Genomic DNA, 25,377 nt, shown 5'->3' on the forward strand with positions numbered 1-25,377 from the left:
TATTTAGCAAATTATGTTTAAAGCAAGGAAATTTTCACAGTATGTCTGATAATATTTTTTCTTCTGGAGAAAGTCTTATTTGTTTTATTTTGGCTTGAGTAAAAGCATTTTTTTATTTTTTCTGAACCATTTTAAGGTCAAAATTATTAGCCCCTTTGAGCTTTTTTTTTTTTATAGTCTACAGAACAAACCATCGTTATACAGTAACTTGCCTAATTACCCTAACCTGCCTAGTTAACCTAATTAACCTAGTTAAGCCTTTAAATGTCACTTTAAGCTGTACAGAAGTTTCTTGAAAATTCTCTAGTAAAATATAATGTACTGTCATCATGGCAAAGATAAAATAAATCAGTTATTAGAAATTATTTATTAAAACGATAATGTTTAGAAATGTGTTGAAAAAAAAAATCTTCTCTCAGTTAAACAGAAATTGGGAAAAAAATAAGCAGGGGGACTAATAATTCAGGGGGGGCTAATAATTCTGACATCAACTGTATATGTGTTTGAACATGTTATTCTTGTATCTCTACTTATGAATGCCATTTATGAATGGCCAGAGTTACATGGGGAGATCCACTGTAGAGTAAACAAGGTGTGTTTACTTGCAGGTCAATAATATGACACACATAAGAGTAAAATACAAATTACCAGTGGTTTACACAGTTTGACCTTTTTCAGATGCCCATTTACTAAAGTGAAAGCTCACCTAGACTATGTGACCATCCTGATAGAACAGATACTTCATGGAAATTGTAGTTTGTAAAGTAATCTATTGCATTACATTGTTTGGTGATGTCATTTTTTTCAACATGAAATTAAATAGAACACTCGATTACAGCTGGATTTTCCAAACTGGGGTTAGGGAATGAACTCATTTAACAAGTTAATTTATAAAAAAAAAAACACAATCAAGTCGTGAGTTCTTTAACTATGTGTCTTATATTCTTTTTGGGTTCCTGAATGAGCGCTTGCTTGAATTTCTCTTATTAAAACCATTTCTTATTTTGACATTTGAAAACTCCAGCACTGTTAGATGAATTTAAATTATCAAGTTCATCATTGGTCAAATTATATTTTATTTAATGCTGATTAATATAAAAAAGCTCTATTGGTTCATTCGTGTGCAGTAATGTTGCGTGAAGTAAAAAAAATAAAAAAATCAGAGATAAAATTGAGCAAGAGGAAAGTCCCTAAAAAAATGTGTGGTCATGGGGAAATAAAAATAGAGTTAAATATAGATATAGTTACAACTATGTTACAAAATTTCCACCTGTAACACATGGTCAAACTACAGTGCACACACACACACACTACTCTCATATCCACTCTGCTGGCCACCATCTGTGTGAGTTTGGCAGTGACAGCCGGTGCATCTGTGTGCACATCCCCTTTCACTTCTGTCCTCAGAGTAAAATGTGTGTGAGTGTGTATGTGTGTATGTGTGTGTGGAGGCCAGTGGGTCACAGCTGTACGCAAGCTCATTTCTCAGTACCAGCATTACTGTGGCAGGCCGCAGCATTTGCAACAGCATATGTTAATTTGATCAAATCTCTTATTTTGTCTTTCTTCATTATCTCTTACTAAAAAAGGAGGGGGGGTAGTCTGTAATTCAAGCTTTATTGCTATTGCTAATACTTAAGATTATGGATCTGAAGCCAAACAATTAGTCTATGTAATAAACGTCACCATTATAAACATTGTCACATTTAGGAAAGCTGTACTTAGTACTTTACTAAGCAATCAGACCAGTTTTCACTATAAACTAGATATTGATATTATAATATATTAAAGGATTAGTTCACCCAAAACTATCAATCTGTTATTAATTACTCACCCTCATGTTGTTCCAATCCTCATGTTTGTTTCAGAATACAAATGAAGATATTTTAGATGAAATCCTAGAGCTCTCTTATCCTCCATAGAAAAAAGCAATGGTCCAGAGATGCTCAAAGACCAGAAAGGGAACCATAAACATTGTCAAAACATTCCATGTGTCTTCAGTGGTAAAACTGTAATCATATGAACTCAAGAACACTTTTGTGTGTAAAAAAAAATCCCTAAAAACAACTTTGCTCACCTATGGGTTCCTCATCAGATCATCATCAAGTCATTTTTACTTTTTTTTTGATCTACAAAAGTGTTCTTGAAACTTTGCATGATTACATTTGAATCGTACAAGATTGTTTGTCTCTCTTTTCTATTGTTCTAGACTGGTCGGTGAGTGAATGCTGCCTCGTGGTACCATCACAGAGTGGCTATGATTTACTTTCCAAAACCTTTTCAGTCAATGACTACGTTTACATGGACATCAGTATGCATCAGTATCAGTATACATCGAATTATTTGATTTAATGAATAAGAAAATAATTTGATTAAGGTGTTTACATGAGTTTTACACGAGTTTTAATGTTCCTTTCATGATTCCGTTTTACATGTTATAGCGCATAGATCAGGGATGTCAAACTCAATTCCTGGAGGGCCGCAGCCCTGCACAGTTTAGTTCCAACCCTGCTCTAACACACTTAAGCTGCGGTCACACTGGGCTTTGTGTGTGCGTAATTCTGTCGTGCGGTGCTGCGAAAAGGGACGGGATTAAACAAGATGATTAGACATTTAAAAAGCAAGCGATTGCTCCATGTTTTAAATTTATGTCCAGAGAGGTCATGTTTTGATCCTCGATTGGTCTCACGCAGTCAGGTAGTGCGATTTCGCAGGTCAGAGTTCACCAAGCTTGAACTTTGCACCGCAGCGAACTGCGAAACTTAACGCATGACCCTGCGTTTCCGGTCTGACGCATTCGCATCCGTATGAATGGAAGTCTATGGGAGGAAAAGCCCAGTGTGACCGTAGCTCCACCTGTAGATTTCAAACAAGCCTGAAGGACTCAATTAGTTTGATCAGGTGTGTTTAATTAGCAATTTTATTTAGGAACACTTCTTGTTTGTATTGCCTCGCTGAATCACTGAATGCCTCCTCAGTTTTAAGTCACTTTGGACAAAAATGTCTCCTAAATGACTAAAAATAAAATAATATTGCTTTCTGGAATTGTTCTTCACCGGACTTGAACTCTGTAATCATGGTCAACTCCTCTCTGCGTCTCTCGACGTACATGGCAATCTAACGGGACAAACTGGTAACAGCCGGAAAGCCGTCCATACAAAGGTAAGCGGTCAGCTGGTAAGTGAGAAAAGGAACGGCATCATACCGCGCCGTAGCGTTCAATTTATGCAGCCATAAGACTTCTGGCTGCATAATTTGTGATCTCCAGAAATGTATATAAGGCTACGTTTTCAGAATGAGCCTATGTTGTTTTTGGGTAAGCTAACCCTTTGACCATGAAACTAAAGACATTAGCAAACCCATTGCAACCTGCTTAAAAATACCTTAAAGTCATCTCAGTATCCTCAAAAAGGGTAAATATCTAGCAAACATTAAACAATTATGCTGATGACTTCATAACAATTCATTCATTCGTTTATATTCTTTTCATCCCTTTATTAATCACAGCGGAATGAACCATCAACTTATCCAGCATATGTTTTAAGCAGCAGATGCTCTTCCAGCTGCAACCCATCACTGGGAAACATCCATATATGCTCATTCACACACACAATTTAGCCTACCTAATTCACCTATAGCACATGTCTTTGGAATTGTGGGGGAAACCAGAGCACCCAGAGGAAACCCACGCGAACACAGGGAAATGCCAACTGACCCAGCCAAGTCTCGAACCAGTGACCTTCTTGCTGTGAGGCAATTGTGCTCCCCACTGCGCCACTGTGATGCCACTTCATAACAAAGTAAAAACAAATATGTAAAACCAATGCTATCTCATGCCAATTTGTACGTTTTTATTATCAAATTTCTGTAATTTAGTGGCAAATTTGTATGAATTTTGGGTCACACTTTATTTTGATGGTCCGTTTGTTGAATTTAAGTTACATTGCAACTAATTTTCATTAGATTATAAGTAGACTGTTAGGGTTAGTGTAAGTTGACATGTACTTGCAAGCTTTCTTATAGTCAGTTAAATGTCTGTTGAATGTCTGTATCAACAGATATGAAACAGACAGTCTACTAATACTCAAATGGACCATCAAAATAAAGTGTTACCGAATTTTGTACAATCACATTCATACATTTTAGTATCTTAAAATTACGGTTGGGTTTAGGGGCGGTGTTTGGTGCCATGCCTCCTTTTAAAAATCGTACATTTTTAAAAGGAGGCTACTAAAATTACATACCAAACTAAACTTACTAAAATTAGCTACTCTAACAAAACGCAAGATAGTTATGTTTCCTCATAAGATCAGGATGGTAAAACATGAGTCTGTGAACGTAATCAGAAGAACAACTCTGCACAATGATGAAATGAGCACACACCAAAAAAAAACCTCTTATGTTGCAACATGCCTTCGAATTTAAGAAACACGTCTTCAGGTGGAAGTGCTACAAAGATTCACGTCCTTGAACCTGTCTGAACCAGCGGCTGTTAAAGAGGAAGTACAACCACCACAAGGAGTCCTACTGTCCGGTAGGAACGGGAAGAACGGGCTGCCCACAGACACAGCTGGTTCCTGCCAGAGGAAGCCTGGATGTGAACTATCACAGCCGCTCAGCACTGTTTACTTTCGCCTGGGGAACCACCTGCTCACACGAGGACAGGACACACAGACGTTTATCTAGTTGAGGACACGCATAGGGCTTTATTAGACATTCGTCGATATTCAACAAGTATATCTTGATAATGGACACTTCAAAATAGAGTGAATAATTATTTATTATTTAAAGTAATTTTTAAGAGTATTTAGATTGTTGTATTCGGGGTTGTTCATCACAACATCAAATTCATACTTAATAGGTAGTTAATTAAAAAAAAATGACCTACAATTTTGAACATTCTGTGACTATTTATAGGTCTTTTGTTCATTAACTAATGTACAGTAAGGCTCTATTTGTTAACATCAGTTAATTTAAGTAAAGTCAAGCATTTATTAATCTTAGGTGATGTTCATTATGGTGGTTTGAGAAAGCCAACATACTGTTATACTAAATAGACCTATTATTCTTCCCTCTTCTTCTTAAACTATTTTAAGAACGCATCTCCTCCTAGACCGTTCATATTACAACCACCAAACTAACTCAAAACTAAACTGAATTAAGTTGCTATATCTTTTCCAACTAATCAGACTTTTTTTGGTTTTCAGAAAACTTCGGAAAATTCGGAAAAGACCTGTTGACTTAACATTGGACCAAACTTTGTAACCTCATAACTTTGCGCCAGACTGTCATACAGACTTAAGGCTACACTCATTTAACTCAGTCTACCAATTTGCCAATCACTGATGACCTTTAAACTTACTAGCCACACCCTAGCAACCACTTACGGCACCCTAGCAACTGTCCCATAGACTTCCATTGTAAAAAACTGCCATACATACCAATAACATTCAAATTTATGCTAACAATATACTAATCCATACTTGAAACATGCTAACATACTAGCAACATACCAATTCATACTATAAACATACTAGCAACATGCTAACTCATACTATAAACATACTAGCAACACAATAACTCATACTATAAACATACTAGCAACACGCTAACTCATACTATAAACTTACTAGCAACATGCTGATTCATACTATAACCATGGTGATTTATGTTAGCAACTGCCTAAAAACCACTTAGAACACCTTAGCAACCACATAGCAAAACCTTAGCAACCACTCAGAACACATTAGCAACCACCAAGCAACATGTTAGGAACCACCTAGAACACCCTAGCAACCACTCAGAACACCCTAGCAATGTCTTAGCAACAGCCTAGCAACCACTCAAAACACTCTAGCAACCACCTAGCAACACCTTACCAACCACCTAGAACACCCTAGCAACCGCCTAGAAACCACCCTAGTAACACCTTAGCAACCACTCAGAACACCTTAGCAACCACTCAGAACAACCAAGCAACTGCCTAGCACCCACATAAAACACCCTAGCAACACCTTAGCAACTACTCAGAACACCCTAGCAACTGCATAGCAATGACTTTGCAACACCTTAACAACTACCTTGAACACCCTAGCAACACCTTACCAACCACTTAGAAGACATTAGCAATCGCCTAGCAACGCCTTAATAACCAGTCAAAACACCCCTTATCAACGGCCTGGCAACCCCTTAGAACACTTTACCAATTGCCTAGCAACATCTTAACAACTCAGAACACCCCAACAACGCCTTAGCAACCACTCTGAACACCCTAGCAACCACCTAGCAACACCTTAGTAACTGCTCAGAACACCCCATCAACCACCTAGCAAGAAACATGCCAATCCATACAAAAAACGTGCTAACATGTATGTACTTTTTTATCTATGCCAACGGTTTTAAACAAGGTTCTCAAGCCACCAAAAAGTTTGTCTACGAACTTTAATTTTCTAGTTTCTTAGTTAATGCCAATTACACATTAAAATCAAAAAAAGTCTTAATTGTTTTATTTAATGGTGTTTATTTAAATAATGTTTGCTGTTTGTCTAAACTACTTATTTAAAATGAGCTGCAACACAATTCTTGAGTTTCTTGAGGAGACAACTTTAACATTTCATTCTAAGCATTCAGTGTCCACAGTTTAATTAACCATAGTTAACCGTTTTGCTGAAATCATTGCTGCAATCAAAAACAAACAATGTGTATGATTCAGCACAGCGTGAACCTGATATGAAATGAGAACTGCAGAGTAGAGCATTTTTAATTAGGTTCTCACTCCATTCAGCTCCCTTTGAGCAAAAGACATCTGCGGTTGGCATTAAAGGCAGTGTGGTGTATGGTAAAATTTAAGTTTTCGAATTTGGCATCCTATCGCACAACACGACTTTTTTGCTATTACAACCGGCCTTTTTTGCAACTGGGAACCCGTGTGGTGTCATGTGTGACGTAGGTTCATATTTCCTCTATACAAATCAATTGTGAGGAACCCAGCATTTTTTACAGTGCAGAACTATAATAAGTTTTTTTTTTTTACTATTGATTTTAAAAGCATAAACATTTACTAAGGAGATTGTACTGTAAAGTGTTACCTATTGTACTTTATAATCCTTTTGCAATTGAATTTGTTTGAAAATTGCTGAATTAAGAAAAAAATCTGAAACCAGCAGGACCCTAAAAACAAAAAAACAAAGCATTTTTAGAATAAAGAACTGTGGGTAGTTCTATTTGTCCCTAATAGAAGAACTCAATTAATGTCAGACATATGTTTGCACACTGCCCGACTGGAGTACAGTCTCAGCCCACAGGCAGGCTGACCTCTCTGCCACCCAGACCACCCTTTCCTTTTGAGCGGTTACAAAGACAGTGAAAGAGATAAAGAGAGAGAGAGCGGCTGGTGGGAGGAACATGCGCTCACTACACGTTCCCAGCTGTGACAGACAATATCACCGTTTGCCCAGAAGCCCATAAATTTTGAAGAACGACACTAGCACTGCTACCTAAGCTTAGAAGAGGACAGAAAGAAAGAAGAAAAAGAGTTTGTGGTTAGCATTTAAAAACTTTTTTTGGTTCTACAAGAGCTTTCTTCTGGCTTTCTCATTGGGTTGTGCGAATGTACATGCTAGAACTGCATTCAAGGTTGGACTTTATACTTATAACAAGGCAAAGCTTGATATCCTGCAGGCCTCTGGAAGTCATGAGGAATTGATTTGTGGAATTTTGTGAACTGATGCACTGGGACGAGATGGCTGGAGAGATTCATGCAAAGAGATTTAACAGGTCCGGGAGCAAAAGAGCACTTTCCGCTGCTCTTACTGCTACCAGAGTTCCAACAGTCATGCTGACCAGTCGTAGTGTTGCCCTGGATAAACGAGCCCTGCATCGACTGGCCCTGCCTCCTTATATGTCCAAGAGACAGTCCACAGGTATGTGAAAGAAACACACATTTTACTGGGACCATGTGCTAGATATTCAAAAGCTTACAAAATGCAATTTTTTGGAAGTAAATAGGCTCGCTTTACAGCTTCCCTAGAGTTTAAGTTGAGTTTTACTTTTTTTAAAATCCATTTAGCCAATCTCAGAGACTGTTGGGAGCATTTTTAGCTTAGCTTAGCATAAATCATTGAATCGAATTAGACTGTTAGCATCTGGCTCAAAAATGAGTTGACTTATTTTATTGTAATAATCAAGAGACTTTGCTAGCAAACCATGTCTGCAGGAGGCGCAATGATATTATTTAGCACTGATACCTGCCGCATAATATCATTGCACCTGTTGCAGCCATGATACTGCAGCAAAGTTCCTTGATTATTACACTGGAATGAAAGTATAGTTTCTAGCCAAATCAACCTAGAAAATAGCAACTTTTCCTTTTGTGGGTAACACTTTGCAATAACAGTACATGAATAATTGTGTATGAATATGTAAACTAAACAATACTTATGGTCACACTTTATTTTGAAGGTGGTTTGTTGTATTATGTTACATTGCATCTACATGTCAACTAATTCTCGTTAGATTATAAATAGACTGTTAGGTTAGGGTTAGGGTTAGTGCAAGTTGACATGTACTTGCAAAGTTTCTTATAGTCAGTTAAATGTCTGTTGAAAGGAGCAGTATCAACAGATATTAAGGAGACAGTCTACTAATACTCAAATGGACCATCAAAATAAAGTGTTACCTTACTTTATTATGGACTAATGAGGAGTTAATGCACGCGATAATCATGAACTAACTTTAACTACAACATGAGTAATATGAGTTCATGTGTGAATAACGGCTACCTTAATTAGTAAATACTGTAGGTAGTACATGATTGTTTGTTTATTCATGTATTAATCACCAAATTAATTTATGCTTAATTTAACCATCATGAACTCATGAGCTGTTAATGTATAATTATATCATGACTTTACTTGGAGGGGCATATCATCACTAAAGTGTTACCAAACTATGTAACTACATAAGGGTTATTTTCAGTGTGTGAATTATTTATTGACCATCGGTGTGGTCAACTTTTTCGATAGTAGTTTGGTAATACATGCTTCAGTAAATCAAATTTATGAATGTATTTAAATAACATCTAATTTATTAATAATATGTACACATTTTCCGTGTTTTGAGGGATATTCAGAGACTATTTTAGAGGTCACTGTAGGTCAAACTATGCAAATTATGTGTCTAGTTTTTCTTTTTTAGGCTACATGAAGATATAAACACCTATTTTACAAGAAACATGTTTTGTGAATACTTAAGATGTCTATCTGTGCTATTGAACTGCCAGTATCAGACTGCTGAAAGATATTTTTCCTACCATTGATTGAATGCATCACAGTGGTATGAACCATAATGGGGGATCAAATGTCTATTTATTGGATACATTTTTAAATTACTAATATTTATTAAAGCTAATATTAAAGAAAGCTATTTCTTACTACTAAAGGGCTGAACCCCCCATACGTCTAGTTTTGATGTCCTTCAGGGGGAAATCAAGCATTAATTAGGGGATCAATCCCCCCCATAAACCCCGTAATTCACACCTTGAGCAAGATTTTTGAGAGAGATGCTAATGGGCTAATCCGATTCAATGGTTTATTCTTAGCTAAACTAAACATACTCCTGCCAGACACTGAGATTGCAACCCAGGGTCATTCTGAAAATGTACCTATATATATATATATATATATATATATATATATATATATATATATATATATATATATATATATATATATATATATATACAATGCTTATGGTCACACTTTATTTTGAAAGTGGTTTGTTGAATTATGTTACATTGCATCTACATGCCAACTAATTCTCGTTATAAGTAGATTATATATATCTATATATATATATATATATATATATATATATATATATATATATATATATATATATATATAGATCTATATATACACACACACACACATTTCTGGAGACCATGAAATATGTCCTAGGAGGTATGTTTTTTTTTTGCAGTTTTTGTTTTTGAGAATCCACGAGAGGCCGCTGTGTACGCGTTTTGAGATCTCAAATTCCTCTCACGAATGCCATTCGCTCCTGCTGTTCTCGCATAAACCCACCAAAGGCCGCTGTTGACTGACAGTTTGACTGACTGGATGACTGACTGACTGACTGACTGACAGACCAATCAACTGACCCACCCTTCTCCTTTCCTAAACCCAACCAATTTTATTGATTGACCCGCCCACTCACTTCCCTAAACCCAACCAACAATTTTCAAAAGCAATCCAGAAAAAGAAAAGCCCTCATCTGATTTTAACCACATTCTCACCCTGTTATTTACTTGTTTCTTTTATGTTTTGGATTCTGTTTTTGTTTTACCTGCTTTCTGGAACCGTTCTTCACCGGACTTGAACCATGGTCATCGTGGTCAACTCCTCTCTGCGTCTCAAGTCCACCGACGTACATGGCGAGCTAACGGGACCGCTTACCCCGTGTGGTGGGCTTTCCTGCTTCTACCAGTTTGTTCAGTTAGCTCGTCGTGTCTGTCTGCAGACTTGGGACGCAGTGAGGAGATGACCACGACGATGGGGTTCGAGTCCAGGGAAGAGCGGGTTCAGAAATCAGGTAAGACAAAAACAGAATCCAAAAAATAAAATAAACGAGGGAATAACAGGGTGAGAATGTGGTCAAATCTAAAATCGTGGTAAAAATCAGACGAGGGCTTTTCTTTTTCTGGACAGCTTTTGTAAATCGTTGGTTGAGTTTTAGGGAAGTAGATGGGCGGGTCAATCAATAAAATTGGTTGGGTTTAGGGAAAGAGGAGGGTGGGTCAGTCGATTGGTCGGCAGCCATTCAGTCTTCCAGTCAGTCAGACAGACGCTCGGTCGACAGCGGCCTCTGGTGGGTTTACGCGAGAACAGCACTGGCGAGAGAAATTTGAAAAAGTGCACGCAGCGGCCTCTCGTGGATTCTCGAAAACAAAGACTGCAAAAATACATACCTCCCGGGACGTATTTCGCGGTCTCCAGAATGGTCCACAGGACTACGTTTTCAGAATGAGCCTGGGTTTGCTAAAGTTCTGGTCTATTGTATTGTACTGCTGTAGCTGGTCCACCAGCACTCTTGAATACCATGCTTCACAAACCACCAAGCAGCATCCCATGATGATCCCAGCATGCAAACATGCCTCATACCAGCAAAGCTTGATTTTTCAGCAGGGATGCAGGATAACAAGATTCAAAACATATGCTGGTGACTAAAGACCGGCTTTCTGGAGAGCACTTTCTTATATCTTTCGACTTCTTTGTGCAGTCTGCCATTTCAGATAAACAGCTAAAACATGTGGTTGCATGGTAAATCATACAACTGCCACCAAGCAGGGTTCACAATATCTGAGGACTCTTAAACTCTTAAACCACTTGAGACCAATATAAGCAATATTAAGCTAAAGTGCCACTTTTAAGTTTTACTTTATGGCCTAAAGGTAAAAAAAAGGTTTTAGCTTGTGTTAAAAGGTAATATACAGCATTGCATATTACCCGCAGCAGCGCTCAGCTCTTGGCAATAATGAGCTATGCACACGTTCCTCTGATAAGTGCAGTATAATTAGGCTTACTCATAAACATTCCCTGTAATTCAGTGATAAAATGGCTGAGGCAGCGAGCTAAACGTCCCTAAGGCCAGCCCGCTGCTCGGCTACAAAGAAAGGACCTGGAGCTTGTAAACAGCAGGGCTTTGTCTCATGTCCTGCTACCTATCTAGGTGTGCGAACATGTATGAGAAGGGGCTGATGGGAGGTGTAGTCAACAGCTGGGAAATGAAGGGGCTTTTCATGTTGGCCGATAGCAGCAAACCTTCTTGTGAAGCGGCAGATGTGGTGCGACTTGGGCAACAGCTGCGGCGTATGATAACCGCTGTGGTGGAGAGATGTCAAAACGCTGGCTTCTCTCCCTGTGCCTTATCATCACACACACACACTGCATACACACCAGCCTGCAATGAAAACAGCCACCCACCACATGTATACTGTAACAAGGTGGGGGAGCCGAATCGAGCTCTAAAATTCTTAAAGAGAAAAAAATAAAAAGAGGGAAAAATTATCAAAACAAAGTCTGGTTTTCCCCTATCACAGGCAGCAGAGAGCTTAGCCGCACTAATCCACAGCTATTTGAATATGTATGCTTGGATGATATGTTGGCCAGTGCTGTAGCATCTTAGCATTGCTAACAGTGGCGTACGTGTGTTAAGAGCTGACCGTGCTTACAGGGGAAACGAGGACAGATGAATTATGCTGTCCTGAATGCTTTTCCAGCCATAACAAAGATTAAATCAATTATGGGTTACACTGGTATTCTGGAATTCAGTGCTGGTCAGATGCTCAAGGAAGTGATGTTTTAGATGCATGTGGTTCAATCCTTAGAATAATTATGCGAGTAGCCCAGTTAAAAAAACAGCATGCTGGTACAGTAAGGTCTGTTTTGATGCTGGTCTCAAGCAAGGTCTTGTTGGTCTCAGTACTGGTCTTGCTGGTGTCAATGCTGGTCTCAATGCTGGTCTTGCTGGTATCAATTCTAGTCTTGCTGGTCTCAATACTGGTCTTGCTGGTCTCAAAACTGGTCTCAATACTGGTCTTGTTAGTCTCAATGCTAGTCTTGCCGGTTCCAATGATTGTATTGCTGATTTCAATGCTGGTCTTGCTGGTTTCAGTTCTGATCTCAATGCAGATCTTACTGGTCTCAATGCTGGTCATGATGGTATTATTACTTGTCTTACTGGTTTCAAATTTGGTTCTATTGCTTTGAAAGCACTGAAACCAGCAAAACCAGCATTGAGACAAGCAAGATCAGCATTGAGACCAGCATTTAAACCAGAAAGACAAGTCTTGCTGGTTTTAATGCTGGTCTTACTGATCTCAATGGTGATCTTGCTGGTTCCAATGCTTGTCTAAATGCTGATCTTGCTGGTCTCAATGTTGGTCTTTCTGGTTTTAATGCTGTTCTCAATGCTGATCTTTTTTATTTCAATGCTGGTCTTACTGATCTCAGTGGTGGTCTTGCTGGTTTCAATGCTTGTCTCAATGTTGGTCTTTCTGGTTTTAATGCTGGTCTCAATGCTGATCTTTTTTATTTCAGTGCTGGTCTTGCTGGTCTCAATGCTGGTCTTGTTGCATTAAAAGCATTGAAACCAACAAAAGCTGCGTTGAGACCAGCAAGATCAGCATTGAGGCCAGCATTGAAACCTGCAAGACCAGTATTGACACCATATCTTGCTGGTCTCAATGCTGGTCTTACTAGTCTCAATGCTGGTCTTGCTGGTTTCAGTGCAGGTCTCAAATCTGATCTTACTAGTCTCAATGCTGGTCTTTCTGGTTTCAATGCTAGTCTCAATGCAGATCCTGTTGGTCTCAATGCTGGTCTTGATGGTCTCAATACTGGACTGCTGGTTTCAATGCTGGTCTTGATGGTCTCAATACTGATCTTGCTGGTTTCAATACTGGTCTCATTGCATTGAAAGCATTGAAACCAGCACTGAGAGAAGCAAGATCAGCATTGAGTCTAGCATTGAAACCAGCAAGACGAGTATTGAGACCAGCATTGAAACCAGCAAGGTCTTGCTGGTCTCAATGCTGGTCTTGCTGGTTTCAATGCTGGTCTTTCTGGTTTCAGTGCTGGTCTCAATGCTAATCTTTCTGGTCTCAATGCTGATCTTACTAGTCTCAATGCTGGTCTTTCTGGTTTCAATGCTGGTCTTGCTGGTCTTAATGGTTATCTTTATGGTCTCAATGCTAGTCTCAATGCAGATCCTGTTGGTCTCAATGCTGGTCTTGATGGTCTCAATACTGGTCTGCTGGTTTCAATGCTGGTCTTGATGGTCTCAATACTGGTCTTGCTGGTTTCAATGCTGGTCTCATTGCATTGAAAGCATTGAAACCAGCAAAACCAGCACTGAGAGAAGAAAGATCAGCATTGAGTCTAGCAATAAAACCAGCAAGACCAGTATTGAGACCAGCATTGAAATCAGCAAGGTCTTGCTGGTCTCAATGCTGGTCTTGCTGGTTTCAATACCGGTCTTTCTGGTTTTAATACTGGTCTTTCTAGTTTCAATGCTGGTCTTTCTGGTTTCAGTGCTGGTCTCAATGCAGATCTTGCTGGTCTTAATGTTAGTCTTGATGGTCTCATTATTGGTCTTGCTGGTTTCAATGCTGGTATCGTTGCATTGAAAGCAATGAATCCAGCAAAACCAACATTAAAGAGCCCATATTATGGGTTTTTGAAAATGCCCTTCCATGCAGTGTGTAACACAGCTCTAAGTGAATTGAAATATCCAGCTAAGGCTTAAATCTGTAAGTGTACAGTGTTTAAAATGATTGATTCATCTATAAAAGAGTCGACTCATAGTGCTTCAAACGAGTCGTCTTGATAACGAGTCATTAGGTGTTTCGCGATGACGCAGCTACGAAACACAAGTAGTTGGGCGCGCAAACCCGGGAGATTTGAAACCTGCGGCCCCGCCCACTAACAGAAAAAAAAGTCTCACACACAGAGACACACACAGACAGACACCGGTCGAATGAAGTCACGCTGTGCAGATGGATATTATGGACAGTCAAATCAAAAATGAAACATCAGCAATATATCTCAGCCTTGAGCAGTTCTGAGTGCTTCTGAAAACTATATGCTTTCAAAGAAGACTTCATCAGTTTGTTAAAGGAAGGATCATTATAGACTGTCAGAACATGGATCAGTGCATCATGAATCAGTTTCTACCCCCATTTCACAAGTGTAAGTAAGTGCGATTAAAATTGTTGCCTCGTTTACTCTAGCTTGCAAATTATGTATTTAGTTGTGTTTTGTTACTTGTAACTGCGTGTGCTGTATCAGGTTAACTCTTTATATTCTCATATCGCGTGTAAAGCCACGTTGAAAACGCGACGCGTGCCGCTTTGATTACGGATCGTCAGCTGTTTACACACATGCAACGGACAAGTTTCAAAATATTTCAGCTCAATGTTATTGTCTCCTCGTGTGTGTAACGCACGGCTATTCGCGGATATAACTGAGCGCCGCTCCTCTATGGACGCGCCGGCCCTGTGTGTGTGTGTGTGTCTGTGTCTCCTCGTGTGTGTAACGCACGGCTATTCGCGGATATAACTGAGCGCCGCTCCTCTATGGACGCGCCGGCCCTGTGTGTGTGTGTGTGTCTGTATCTCCTCGTGTGTGTAACGCACGGCTATTCGCGGATATAACTGAGCGCCGCTCCTCTATGGACGCGCCGGCCCTGTGTGTGTGTGTGTCTGTGTCTTCTCGTGTGTGTAACGCACGGCTATTCGCGGATATAACTGAGCGCCGCTCCTCTATGGACGCGCCGGCCCTGTGTGTGTGTGTGTGTGTCTGTGTCTTCTCGTGTGTGTAACGCACGGCTATTCGCGGATATAACTGAGCGCCGCTCCTCTATGGACGCGCCGGCCCTGTGTGTGTGCGTGTGTGTGTGTGTGTCTGTGTCGTCTCGTGTGTGTAACGCACGGCTACTCGCGGATATAACTGAGCGCCGCGCCCTCTCAATTCAGCCGGTCCTCTATGGACGCGCAGGCCCTGTGTCTGTGTCTGTGTCTGTGTGTGTGTGTGTGTGTGTGTGTGTGTGTGTGTGTGTGTGTGTGTGTGTGTGAAAAGAGCAAGAAGACTGTGACTAGGAGGCTAGGAGATCTCCTCGCCAGTTCTTGGACTTTTTGCTCAATAAAATAGTTAGTCGTCAGTATTTTCTAGTCCATCGTCTGTGTTTACATTCACCCACTGGCAGCCAAAATCCACTATGAAGCGCGTGTGCACTGTGACTACTTTTATATTGTAGATTAGCAGCTGGGCATTTCACTCTGCCTCGTGCTGAAGCCTTGTCCATGTCGACCAATCGCAGCAGGCTGTCATCGGTCCAATCAGCGCAGATTAGCTTCGCGCTGAGGAGGGGTTTGAGAACAAATGAATCGCTGAACGATTCATATGGGAGTCGCTGGGATAATTAGGTAAAAATAAATGCAGATTATAAGACCATCAAAGTGTTTTATGACCTTGCATGCATATTAGACTGTTGTTGGAGACCCTTACAACCTAAATATGACCCTATTTCATGTATAATATGGGCTCTTTAAGACAAGACCAGCACTGAGACCAGCATTGAAACCAACAAGACAAGTATTGAGACCAGCAATGCTGGTCTTATTGATCTCAATGCTGGTCTCAATGCTAATCATTCTGGTCTCAATGCTGGTCTTTCTGGTTTCAATGCTAGTCTTTCTGGTCTCACTGCAGATCTTGCTGGTTTCAATGTCGGTCTTTCTGGTCTCAGTGCCGATCTTTCTGGTCTCAATGCTGGTCTTTCTGGTCTCAATGTCGATCTTTCTAGTCTCAATGTCGATCTTTCTGTTCTCAATGTCGATCTTTCTGTTCTCAATGCCGGTCTTGCTGGTTTCAATGCCGGTCTTTCTGGTCTCAATGCCAGTCTTTCTGGTCGCAGTGCTGGTCTTGCTGGTCTCAATGCAGATCTTGCTGGTCTCAATGCTGGTCAACCAGCAAGACCAGCATTGAAATCAGCAACACCAGCATAGAGAGCATCAAAACGCATCTTACCAGCACATGCTGTTTTTCTCAGCATGGAGCATGGCTGTAACAGAGAAGTAGCCAAAACTTACTATTCTGCATAAGCATACGTCGCCAACCACCTATAGCCTGAAAGAAATAAATAATTAATTTGATTATTTAAATAATTACTGTATAACAGTTTTTTCTTTATAGATATATTGCTAGACAGACAGACAGTCCGATACAGAAACTAATGCCAGATGGCTCAAAACCTCTTAAATGAAAGTAGCCAGTAGAACAGCATTTTACAAGCCAGCATCTGTAAGAGGCATCTACTCAGAAGAATTCTTATTTTACAATTGTCTGGTGGTTCAATTTATGGGAAATGATTAACGTAAGAGCCATTAATTTGAAAGTTCAAGGCTTCTGACATCATCTCATTGCTGTGTTTTTAACTGTACAATTGTTATGTTGCTTGATTTTGGCAACCTGGTATTTCTTGAAGGTTTTGTTATATTTATAAACACAGTGGGACTTGCAGCACAAATAATTTTGCTATTTATTTCACCTTTTATACATCTAGTTCTATATTTACCTACAGTGAATAATAAATCTCATGCATTCACAGAAAACAACATTTACCAATTATCAGTCAAGTAGATGCAAGCTGATGAAAGTCAGAACTGGACTGCAAATGAGTTGAGATTTCTGAGAAAATTGCACCACAGTTATTGGATATCAAACTATATATGCTATTTTGAGCCAGTTTTAGTACTCATATTTGACATACTGATGCTTTATTAATGAAAAATACATAAAAGCTGGGTGAAGATCACAACAGAGCTAAATCACCCACTTACTGTACCTGTTGCTTTGCCATTAGCTTCATTCTGAGACAGAAAGAAAACCATATTCTGAGAGAAACAATAGTTTTTATTCAATCATTGTTGTTACTATCATTGTCATTATCCTTTACATTACTTTTTTTTTAAGAGAGGGCAGAATAAAACGTCAGTTGCTGTGGAAGATTGATTGTATGACATTAAATGTTAGCAGCGATTGATAAAGGATTATGTATTATCAGCTTATGTCCATGCAGTATGTCTGTTGGCCACACTGATCTCATGCATGCCCACCCAAAACAGTAGCACAATGTGTTTGGCTTTTTGCCCACTAGAGTTGTTCATCTAGTGAGTTTTTTGTGATCAGAACAACTTTAAAGTCAGTTTTTTTAATTGCTAATACAAGAACATCAGAGCAAAACCAAATGATCATACATATATTTGAAAAAATAGCAATATTAACAGACACAACCATGAGAAAACGATAAAAAGGGAGAAAAGAATAAAATACAATGACATTACAATGACAATCATACAAATACACACACGGAAAGCATCTAAATTCAAGGATTTTCTTTGAAAATTTTAGGAATCTTACACTCCAAAAAAATGGCAGGTTACTTCAGGCAAATTATCAACCCAGGCTCATTCTGAAAACTTAGTCCTGTGGACGTTTCTGGAGACTGCGAAATACGTAGCCGTGCGACCGGCCAATCGGCTGACCCACCCTTCTCCGTCCCTAAACCCAACCAACGACGATTCACAAAAGCCGTCCAGAAAAAGAAAAGCCCTCGTCTAATTTTTACCACGTTTTCAGATTTTGACCACATTCTCACTCTGTGATGAACTTGTTCGCTTAATTTTTTGGATTTTGTTTTTGTTTTCTTACCTGATTTCTGGAACCGCTCTTCCCCGGACTCGAACCCGGTCGTCGTCGTCGTCGTCGTGGTCAGCCCCTCTCTGCGCCTCGAGTCCGCCAAAGTACACGAAGAGCTAACCGGACAAACTGGTTGCAGCGGGAAAGCCCTCCACACGGAGGCGTATTTCGGTATTTCGCGGTCTCCAGAAACGTCCACATGACTACGTTCTTAAAATCAGCCTGGGTTGGGCTTTTCTTTTTCTGGACGGCTTTTGTGAATCATCGTTGGTTGGGTTTAGGGACGGAGGAGGGTGGGTCAGCCGATTGGCCGGTCGCACGGTCAATCATTCTGTCATCCAGGCAGACAGGCGGAAGGTCGTTCGACGGCGGCCTCTAGCGGGTTTACGCAAGAACGGCGCGGGAAAAAGCGTGCACAGCGGCCTCTCGCGGATTTGCGAAAACAAAAATACGTACCTCCCGGGACGTATTTCGCGGTCTCCAGAAACATCCACGGGACTACGTTCTCAGAATGAGCCTGGGTTGACTATATTTAATTAACTGCAGGTCAACTGTGTCTATATAATAACTTAATTGTTAAAAGCTATTAGTAATTAGTTACTAGTTAATTAAAAGTTATTAGTAACTAATAAAGTTATGGTACCTAATAACCTTAACCTTTCGGATTTTGATTGTTACACAGTAATGTGCATTAATGCAGCATAATGAGCTGATTTTTATGGCTAAAAAAAATGGAAGTCCTCACGGGGAATATTCTTAGAACATTCTGCAACATTCGTTAAATGTTGTGTAAATGTTAGCACATAATGTAAAATAGTATTTTAATTTTTGAAAGATGGAAATGTTTTGTGATAAAAAAAAATGTACTTGAAACTTTTTTACGAAGTTAGTTGTTCTAGATTAATATTGTCAATGTTCACAGAGAAAAATTATTAGAACATTAATATATGTGAATAGAATGCTAGATTTAGGTTGTGCCATCAGGTGACCAAAATCCAATGTGTATCCAGCATCTAAGGACAACGTTATTTTAACGTCCAATAACGACAAAGCCAAAATCTTAAACCAGGGATGTTAAACTCAATTCCTGGAGGGCCGCAGTCCTGCACAGTTTAGTTCCAACCCTAATTAAACACAGCTGATCAAACTAATTAAGTCTTTCAGTCTTATTTGAAACCTACAGGTAAGTGCGTTGAAGCAGGGCTGGAACTAAACTGTGCAGGGCTGCGCCCTCCAGGAATTGAACTAACGTCATATTTATGTCAAATACTGACATTTATTCATCAAGAATGGCAACCAAAATCCAACGTCTAATAGATGTCATAGTGGTAATGTCCACACAACGTCAAGCTGTAACACCATTAGACATTTGTATTTGGTTGATTTTAGGTTGTATTTGAAAGTGACCAAAGTCTATTGTCGAGCCAACTTCTTAAGCCAACGTCATATTGATATCAAATACTGACATTAATCCGTCAGGTATGGCAACCAAAATCCAATGTCTGATAGATGTCGTAGTGGTTACATCCACACAATGTCAAGCTGTAACATCATTAGATGTTGATATTTGGTTGATTTTAGGTTGGACTTTGGACAGTGACGTCAACCCAATTTTCAATTCAAAACAAAATGTGATGTCCCCACAACGTTGGGGTACAACAGTCCGACGTCATGTTGACGTCCTGTGCCTGCTGGAAAGATATAATGGCCACACCTGATCTTATTTGAAAAAATTAGTATGTTTTAATTTATCCATTCATGCTGTATTAGCAAGTGCTTTACCATCAGACACCAGAAGTCTTTCAGCAGCATACCCCAAGAGTACTTTTTTTAGCAAGCAAGTGCTCTATATAGGTCTATATATGTGTGAGTTTGCAGTATGGGAAGAGACAGAGAGATATAAAGTGAGAGAAAGAGAAAAGCAGAGAGCAGTTATTCTTCCTATTTCCTCTGCACCAGCTTTGTGGTCTCTATAAGGAACAGATGTTCACAAGTTGATACTGTGCATCAACCCCCTCTTCTTGCTATCTTGAGTCCCAGCACTGCCAACTGCCTGAACACACAAACCCAAAGTCAGGGTTTAACTATCAGCACGCGCACCTGCGAGGGCACTTCCATGCACAGATGTGCGCCAGCAAATGAAAAAACTCAAATTCTACAATTCACAACATCACACTGGCGAGGAGGTGAAAGAAAGAAAAGTCACAAATAGGATCTCTGCTCAAAATTGCTGTCTCAATTGTTTCTCCTAAACTGCAGTGCCATAGAATGGAGAGGAAATGGAGACCTTTGGTTACGTTTCCTGCTTCTCTGATTTTTTTTTTCAGCGAAAGAGTCAAGCCAACGGTTCAGATTTGCCAAGATACCTGTATGCGAATTAGTCAAAGATGTGAATAGAAATGTATACTTTCAAATACTAATTTAACCTTTCTTAATAATATACAATTGACCAATCAAATACTTTTTAATTTCATTCATTTTATTCATCCTAATTATCTCAGTCAATGAGGACTTCAATGCAATAAAAATGGTGGAGACTTTTGTTTGGCTGAAAATGTATTGTTATTATTATTTAGTGGGAATTCAGGACGGTGTTTATCATGTAGATAAGTAGTCAAGTTTTTTTGTTTTTCTAAATGCCTGATTTCCAGCACCCGACTACAATTAATTTGTCTGGACAGCTAAACAAATATTAGAAATAATTTTTATCAGTTCCACACTAGGGGACTTTTAGACAACAGGAAATGGCATTATAATAAAATAACATTGTAATAGTTCTTATGCATAGGTGTAAGTATGATTGATGGTCTTTAATGATTATAATTATTAATCATTTTTGAGTAAGATAAAAACTGTATTGGTTTCAGCAGTAGATGAGAACAATGCCTAAAAAGATATATGGTAAGCATTATGCTCCAAAGCTAAGCTGCATGTACAGTTAAAGACAAAAATATTAGCCCCATTTCTTTTTTATTCTTTTTAAGTCTTTAAGCTGCAAGTTTTAAAGTCAACATTATTACTGGCTACAGAAACCACTGTTGTCCGATAACTTTTCTCTGGCCCGTAGTCAGGAGGGTTTCGGTTGGCTCAAAAGACCCAGCCCTCACTGACAAAAGTCCTGAATTTGTCCAACCCATTCATGAGTCCTATTCTGACTGCTATGCTATAATAAATTGTGAAAATAACCTAATCGAAGAACACTTTAAAACCAAGCGTAATCCTGTTGGCTGTCGCTTTAGTGTGACTGACGAAAGTTGAATGTGCTGGCCAGTTTGTTGTTTGCCTGATAAATGACAATAGGCTAGTTTTAATTTAAAACTTTAACGGATTGCTTTTTTTACTAATGATATACAATGAAATGAATTTCTTTCTAAAATAAGTATTGTAGTTATATTACTTTATTCTAAATGTTTGGGAAATTGTTTTGGTACATCAAAACGTGTGGTTATGACCATTCGACAAACTAATCCAGCAAAAATAGTGCTTAAAATGTTCAAATTTAAACCTCACAATTAAATAGAAAATGAGTCGTATAACTGCAAAAAGGTACACTTTTTGAGAAAAAAGAACCACCCCTTTTACCGGCGTTCAGTCGTACGATTTTGCAAAAGGGGGCTTGGCACCAAACCCCTCCCCTAAAACTGTCATTGGGAGATGAGCAAATCATACTAAAATATATGAATGAGATTATACAAATCAGCAACTAGATCTAAAAGTGCACCAAGTTTAAAACTATTGATTTATCTATGAAAGAGTCGACTCATGGTGGTTCGAATGAATCGCCTCTGTAACAGGTTTAGCCATGCCGGCAAGATGTCGATATGAAACTCAAGCCTAACGTTATAATAGTTTTGGATTTTTCATTAGTTTTAGTTTTTATTTCATTTTGACTTTTTGTTCTTGTTTAATTAGTTAGTAGAGGGAGATTTACTAGTTTTTATTAGTTTCTATATTATGAAATTGCTTAGTTTTAGTTTAGTTTTTATTAGTTTCAGTATTAGTTTGAGTTTTTTTTCTAAATAAGGATATTTGTTAGGTACAAGATTTAAAAATAATCAGAATAAATATTGTATAATAAAAACTCAGCCATTTATTTTTTGAAACTTGTAATCGGAGGGCAAATGACCTGTTATGATTTCCCAAAGAGATGCCAAATTCCCCGTTCTTCACATACAAAGGCTTAGAACAGTGTAGAAACGTGTGTGATCACTCTTATCTGTGAAAGAGCACTTAGGAAATATTTTTAAAACAATTAAAATTTCACAGGAAGGTTAATAATCCTGACTTGTCCACATGAATTGATGTTGACTGAGGGAACTGAACAGAAGGCTTCATTAAGATTCATCATTTATAACAAGCACTACTACATTTTAAAAATAGGAAGTGTAAGTTTTATACTGACTTTAAGAGTCTGGTAGTCAGTGAATGTGAAAGAAAAAGTTAGAGTGACAAGCTTTGACATTTTAACAGTCGTATTTTAAACCAAGAAATATGTTGTGCTGTTGTGTTACATTACAAAATGTAGTTCATTATCTCATACACTTTATCTCGCTTCCTGTCCTGTCTCTCAATCTCTCTCTCAGAGTCGTGTCCCTATTGCGAAATGACAACCTTTTCATGCTCATAGATTTCATCACTGCATCTTCTTTTAATCTCTGCGATTCAGAGCGCCGATAACAATGAAGAAACACATCCGTGACACATCTGCTTCCGCAATGCTCAGTTCTCTGTGCAGAAGTGGATGACTCCATTCCTCGTCGCACTGCCCGCGGCCACCTTCTCATTAGATAAAGTCCCTCTCTGAGCGGCCGCGCTTAAAATAACTTTCATTTACTGCAGTCTGTAAAGGGTGACTCAACAGGGCTGCTGAATGCCGGAGCTTCAGTGGGAGAGGACAAAGGGAGAGGACAAAAGAGCTGTGTTTCTCTGGCAGCACCCCGTCTTATCTCTTTCCAGCACTCTGGATGGCGACTGCAGCCACAGGAAAGGATTTATAATGTGCAAGAAAAAAAGAGATCTCCCTTTTTTTGAACACTTACCCATGCCTCCCCTTTCTTTCTTACTCTATTTCTGCCTCTGCAGAGACCGTCATTTCCATACGGACACAATAAAGCCAATCAGACGCGAGCATCTCTTCCACTCCATCAGATGCGGAGAGAAAGAAAGGACATTCTTAATGCCACTACAGGTGAAGGTCAACGCATGAAGGGTGGTGTTGGTACAGAGATAGCGGCTCATAATGGAGAGATCTGAAGCCGTCCGAGAAGTGATCACCCAGAAGCGTGTAGGGAAGCAGTGCTGTATAGTCACATCAACAAAGAGCTAAATGAAGCTATGGAGGACCTGTCAGGAGTTGACATTGACAGGCTGTCTACAGACGGACCTCCCGTGAGAGCACTGAGCTGTCAATCAAACTGCTGTCACGTCGATAAGAATCCCATGCTGCAGCTTCTGCTCCAGTTACTGTAATTCTAGAAGGCCTGAAACAAAGTTTGTGTAGCCATAGCAGGCGTATGTTGTAATCCAAGTCAAGTGTTGTAATCACAGTCTCAATGTGCATTCTGCTTGTTTTGGTAAAGAGCCCGTATTATGTATTAAAAATGGTCATATTTTGGTTATGGGGGTCTCCAAAAACCACTTTCATTGTCTTATAATATGCATTTATTTTGACGTAATTATCCCAACAATGATTCGTTTAGCAATTCATTTGCTCCCAAAACCCACCTTAGCACAATGCTATTCTGTGCTAGTTTGTCCGATGATCCAGTCTGTTGTGATTGGTCAACTGGGTTCAGCGCGAGACTGAGAGAAATGCCCACCATGGCTTATCAATCAATTTTGAAGTAGTCATAGTGCAGGGTGTATGTGTGAGCCCAATGCAGGAGTACATTAAAGCAATGCAGTTTAGCACAAGCATATTGCTCTATTCTTCACCATGAGTAAAAACAGTGACACACATTCAGTATTAATCCACACAGTGGCAAAAGCTGAACTATTTTGAAACTTGACCACGTGTGTAGGAACAGCTGACAGTGGCCATAACAATAACAAGCGGAAGTGGATCTCAAGCTCACAGACGCTTTTAAATCCGTGTCACGCATCACGTTTTCAACATGAATAGATGAAAATATAAAGAATTAACCAAGACTGAGAGAAATGCCTACCACAGCTTATCAACAATTTTGAAGTAGTCAGAGTGCAGAGCGTATGTGTGAGCCCAATGCAGGAGTGCATTACAGCAATGCAGTTTAACACCAGCATATTGCTCTATTCTTAACCATAAGTAAAAACAGTGATGCACATACAGTATTAATCCACACAGTGGCGTCGCAGTTTCAAAGTGGTTTTAAACGCGTATAAAATATAAAGAGTTAACCAGATACAGTACAAGCGGTTACAAGTAACAATACACAATTAAATACATAATTTGCAAGTTTGAGAAAACAAGCAGGCAACCATTTTAAAAATCGCACTCACTTACACTTGTGAAATGGAAGAAGAAACTGATCCATGAACTGTGTATTTTAAAGTTCCTGTCAAGCTCTGACAAAGTCCCATACATCAATCGTTCCTTTAACAAACGGCCGCAAATCCCCAATTGTAAGCGTCGTCAGAAAAATGACAGGAACACCGCACAAGGCTGGGGCTATAATGTTGAGGTATTTCTGCAAAAATAAACTTCAACCACTGACTCTTCGCAGCCTCATCTTTGGGTAGGGAAAATAACACTAACTTTCCCTCACACTTCATAGCACAGCGTCTATGCGACTTGATTCAACTGGGACCTTCTACAGTGTTTGTCTTTCTACAGTGTTTGTGGGTGGGGCAGGGGTTTCAATTTTCCCTGGTCTGCGTGCTCAACAAATGGGCGGGGCTTAAGTTCTCTATCAACGTCATGTCAATAGGGCTAAAGACTCGTTACAGTGGCGATTCATTTGAACTACTACGAGTCGTCTCTTTTATAGATGAATCCATAGTTTTAAACACGTCACGCTTTCAGATTTAAGCCTTAGCTGGAGATTTCACTTCACTTAGAGCTGTGTTACACACTGCATGGAAGGTCATTTTCAAAAATCCATAATAGGGGCTCTTTAAAACCTACGTTGGCCAAATATTTGAC

General features: G+C 39.3%; 1 protein-coding gene across 2 annotated transcripts in view; it reads left to right on the plus strand.

Moving 5' to 3' along the window:
- Nucleotides 1–7,463: 7,463 nt before the first annotated feature.
- Nucleotides 7,464–25,377, plus strand: part of cbfa2t3 (CBFA2/RUNX1 partner transcriptional co-repressor 3) — an 86,741-nt gene continuing 68,827 nt past the window's right edge. The window contains exon 1 of one of the 2 annotated variants that reach the window (XM_056462161.1): nt 7,464–7,922. In XM_056462161.1, the coding sequence (XP_056318136.1) occupies nt 7,727–7,922 (196 nt within the window). In that variant the 5' untranslated portion in view covers nt 7,464–7,726. The remainder of the gene's footprint in view (nt 7,923–25,377) is intronic. The other variant, XM_056462160.1, reaches the window with a different exon arrangement.

The sequence above is a fragment of the Danio aesculapii genome, chromosome 7 (genome assembly GCF_903798145.1).
Source record: "Danio aesculapii chromosome 7, fDanAes4.1, whole genome shotgun sequence".
NCBI lineage: Eukaryota > Metazoa > Chordata > Actinopteri > Cypriniformes > Danionidae > Danio > Danio aesculapii.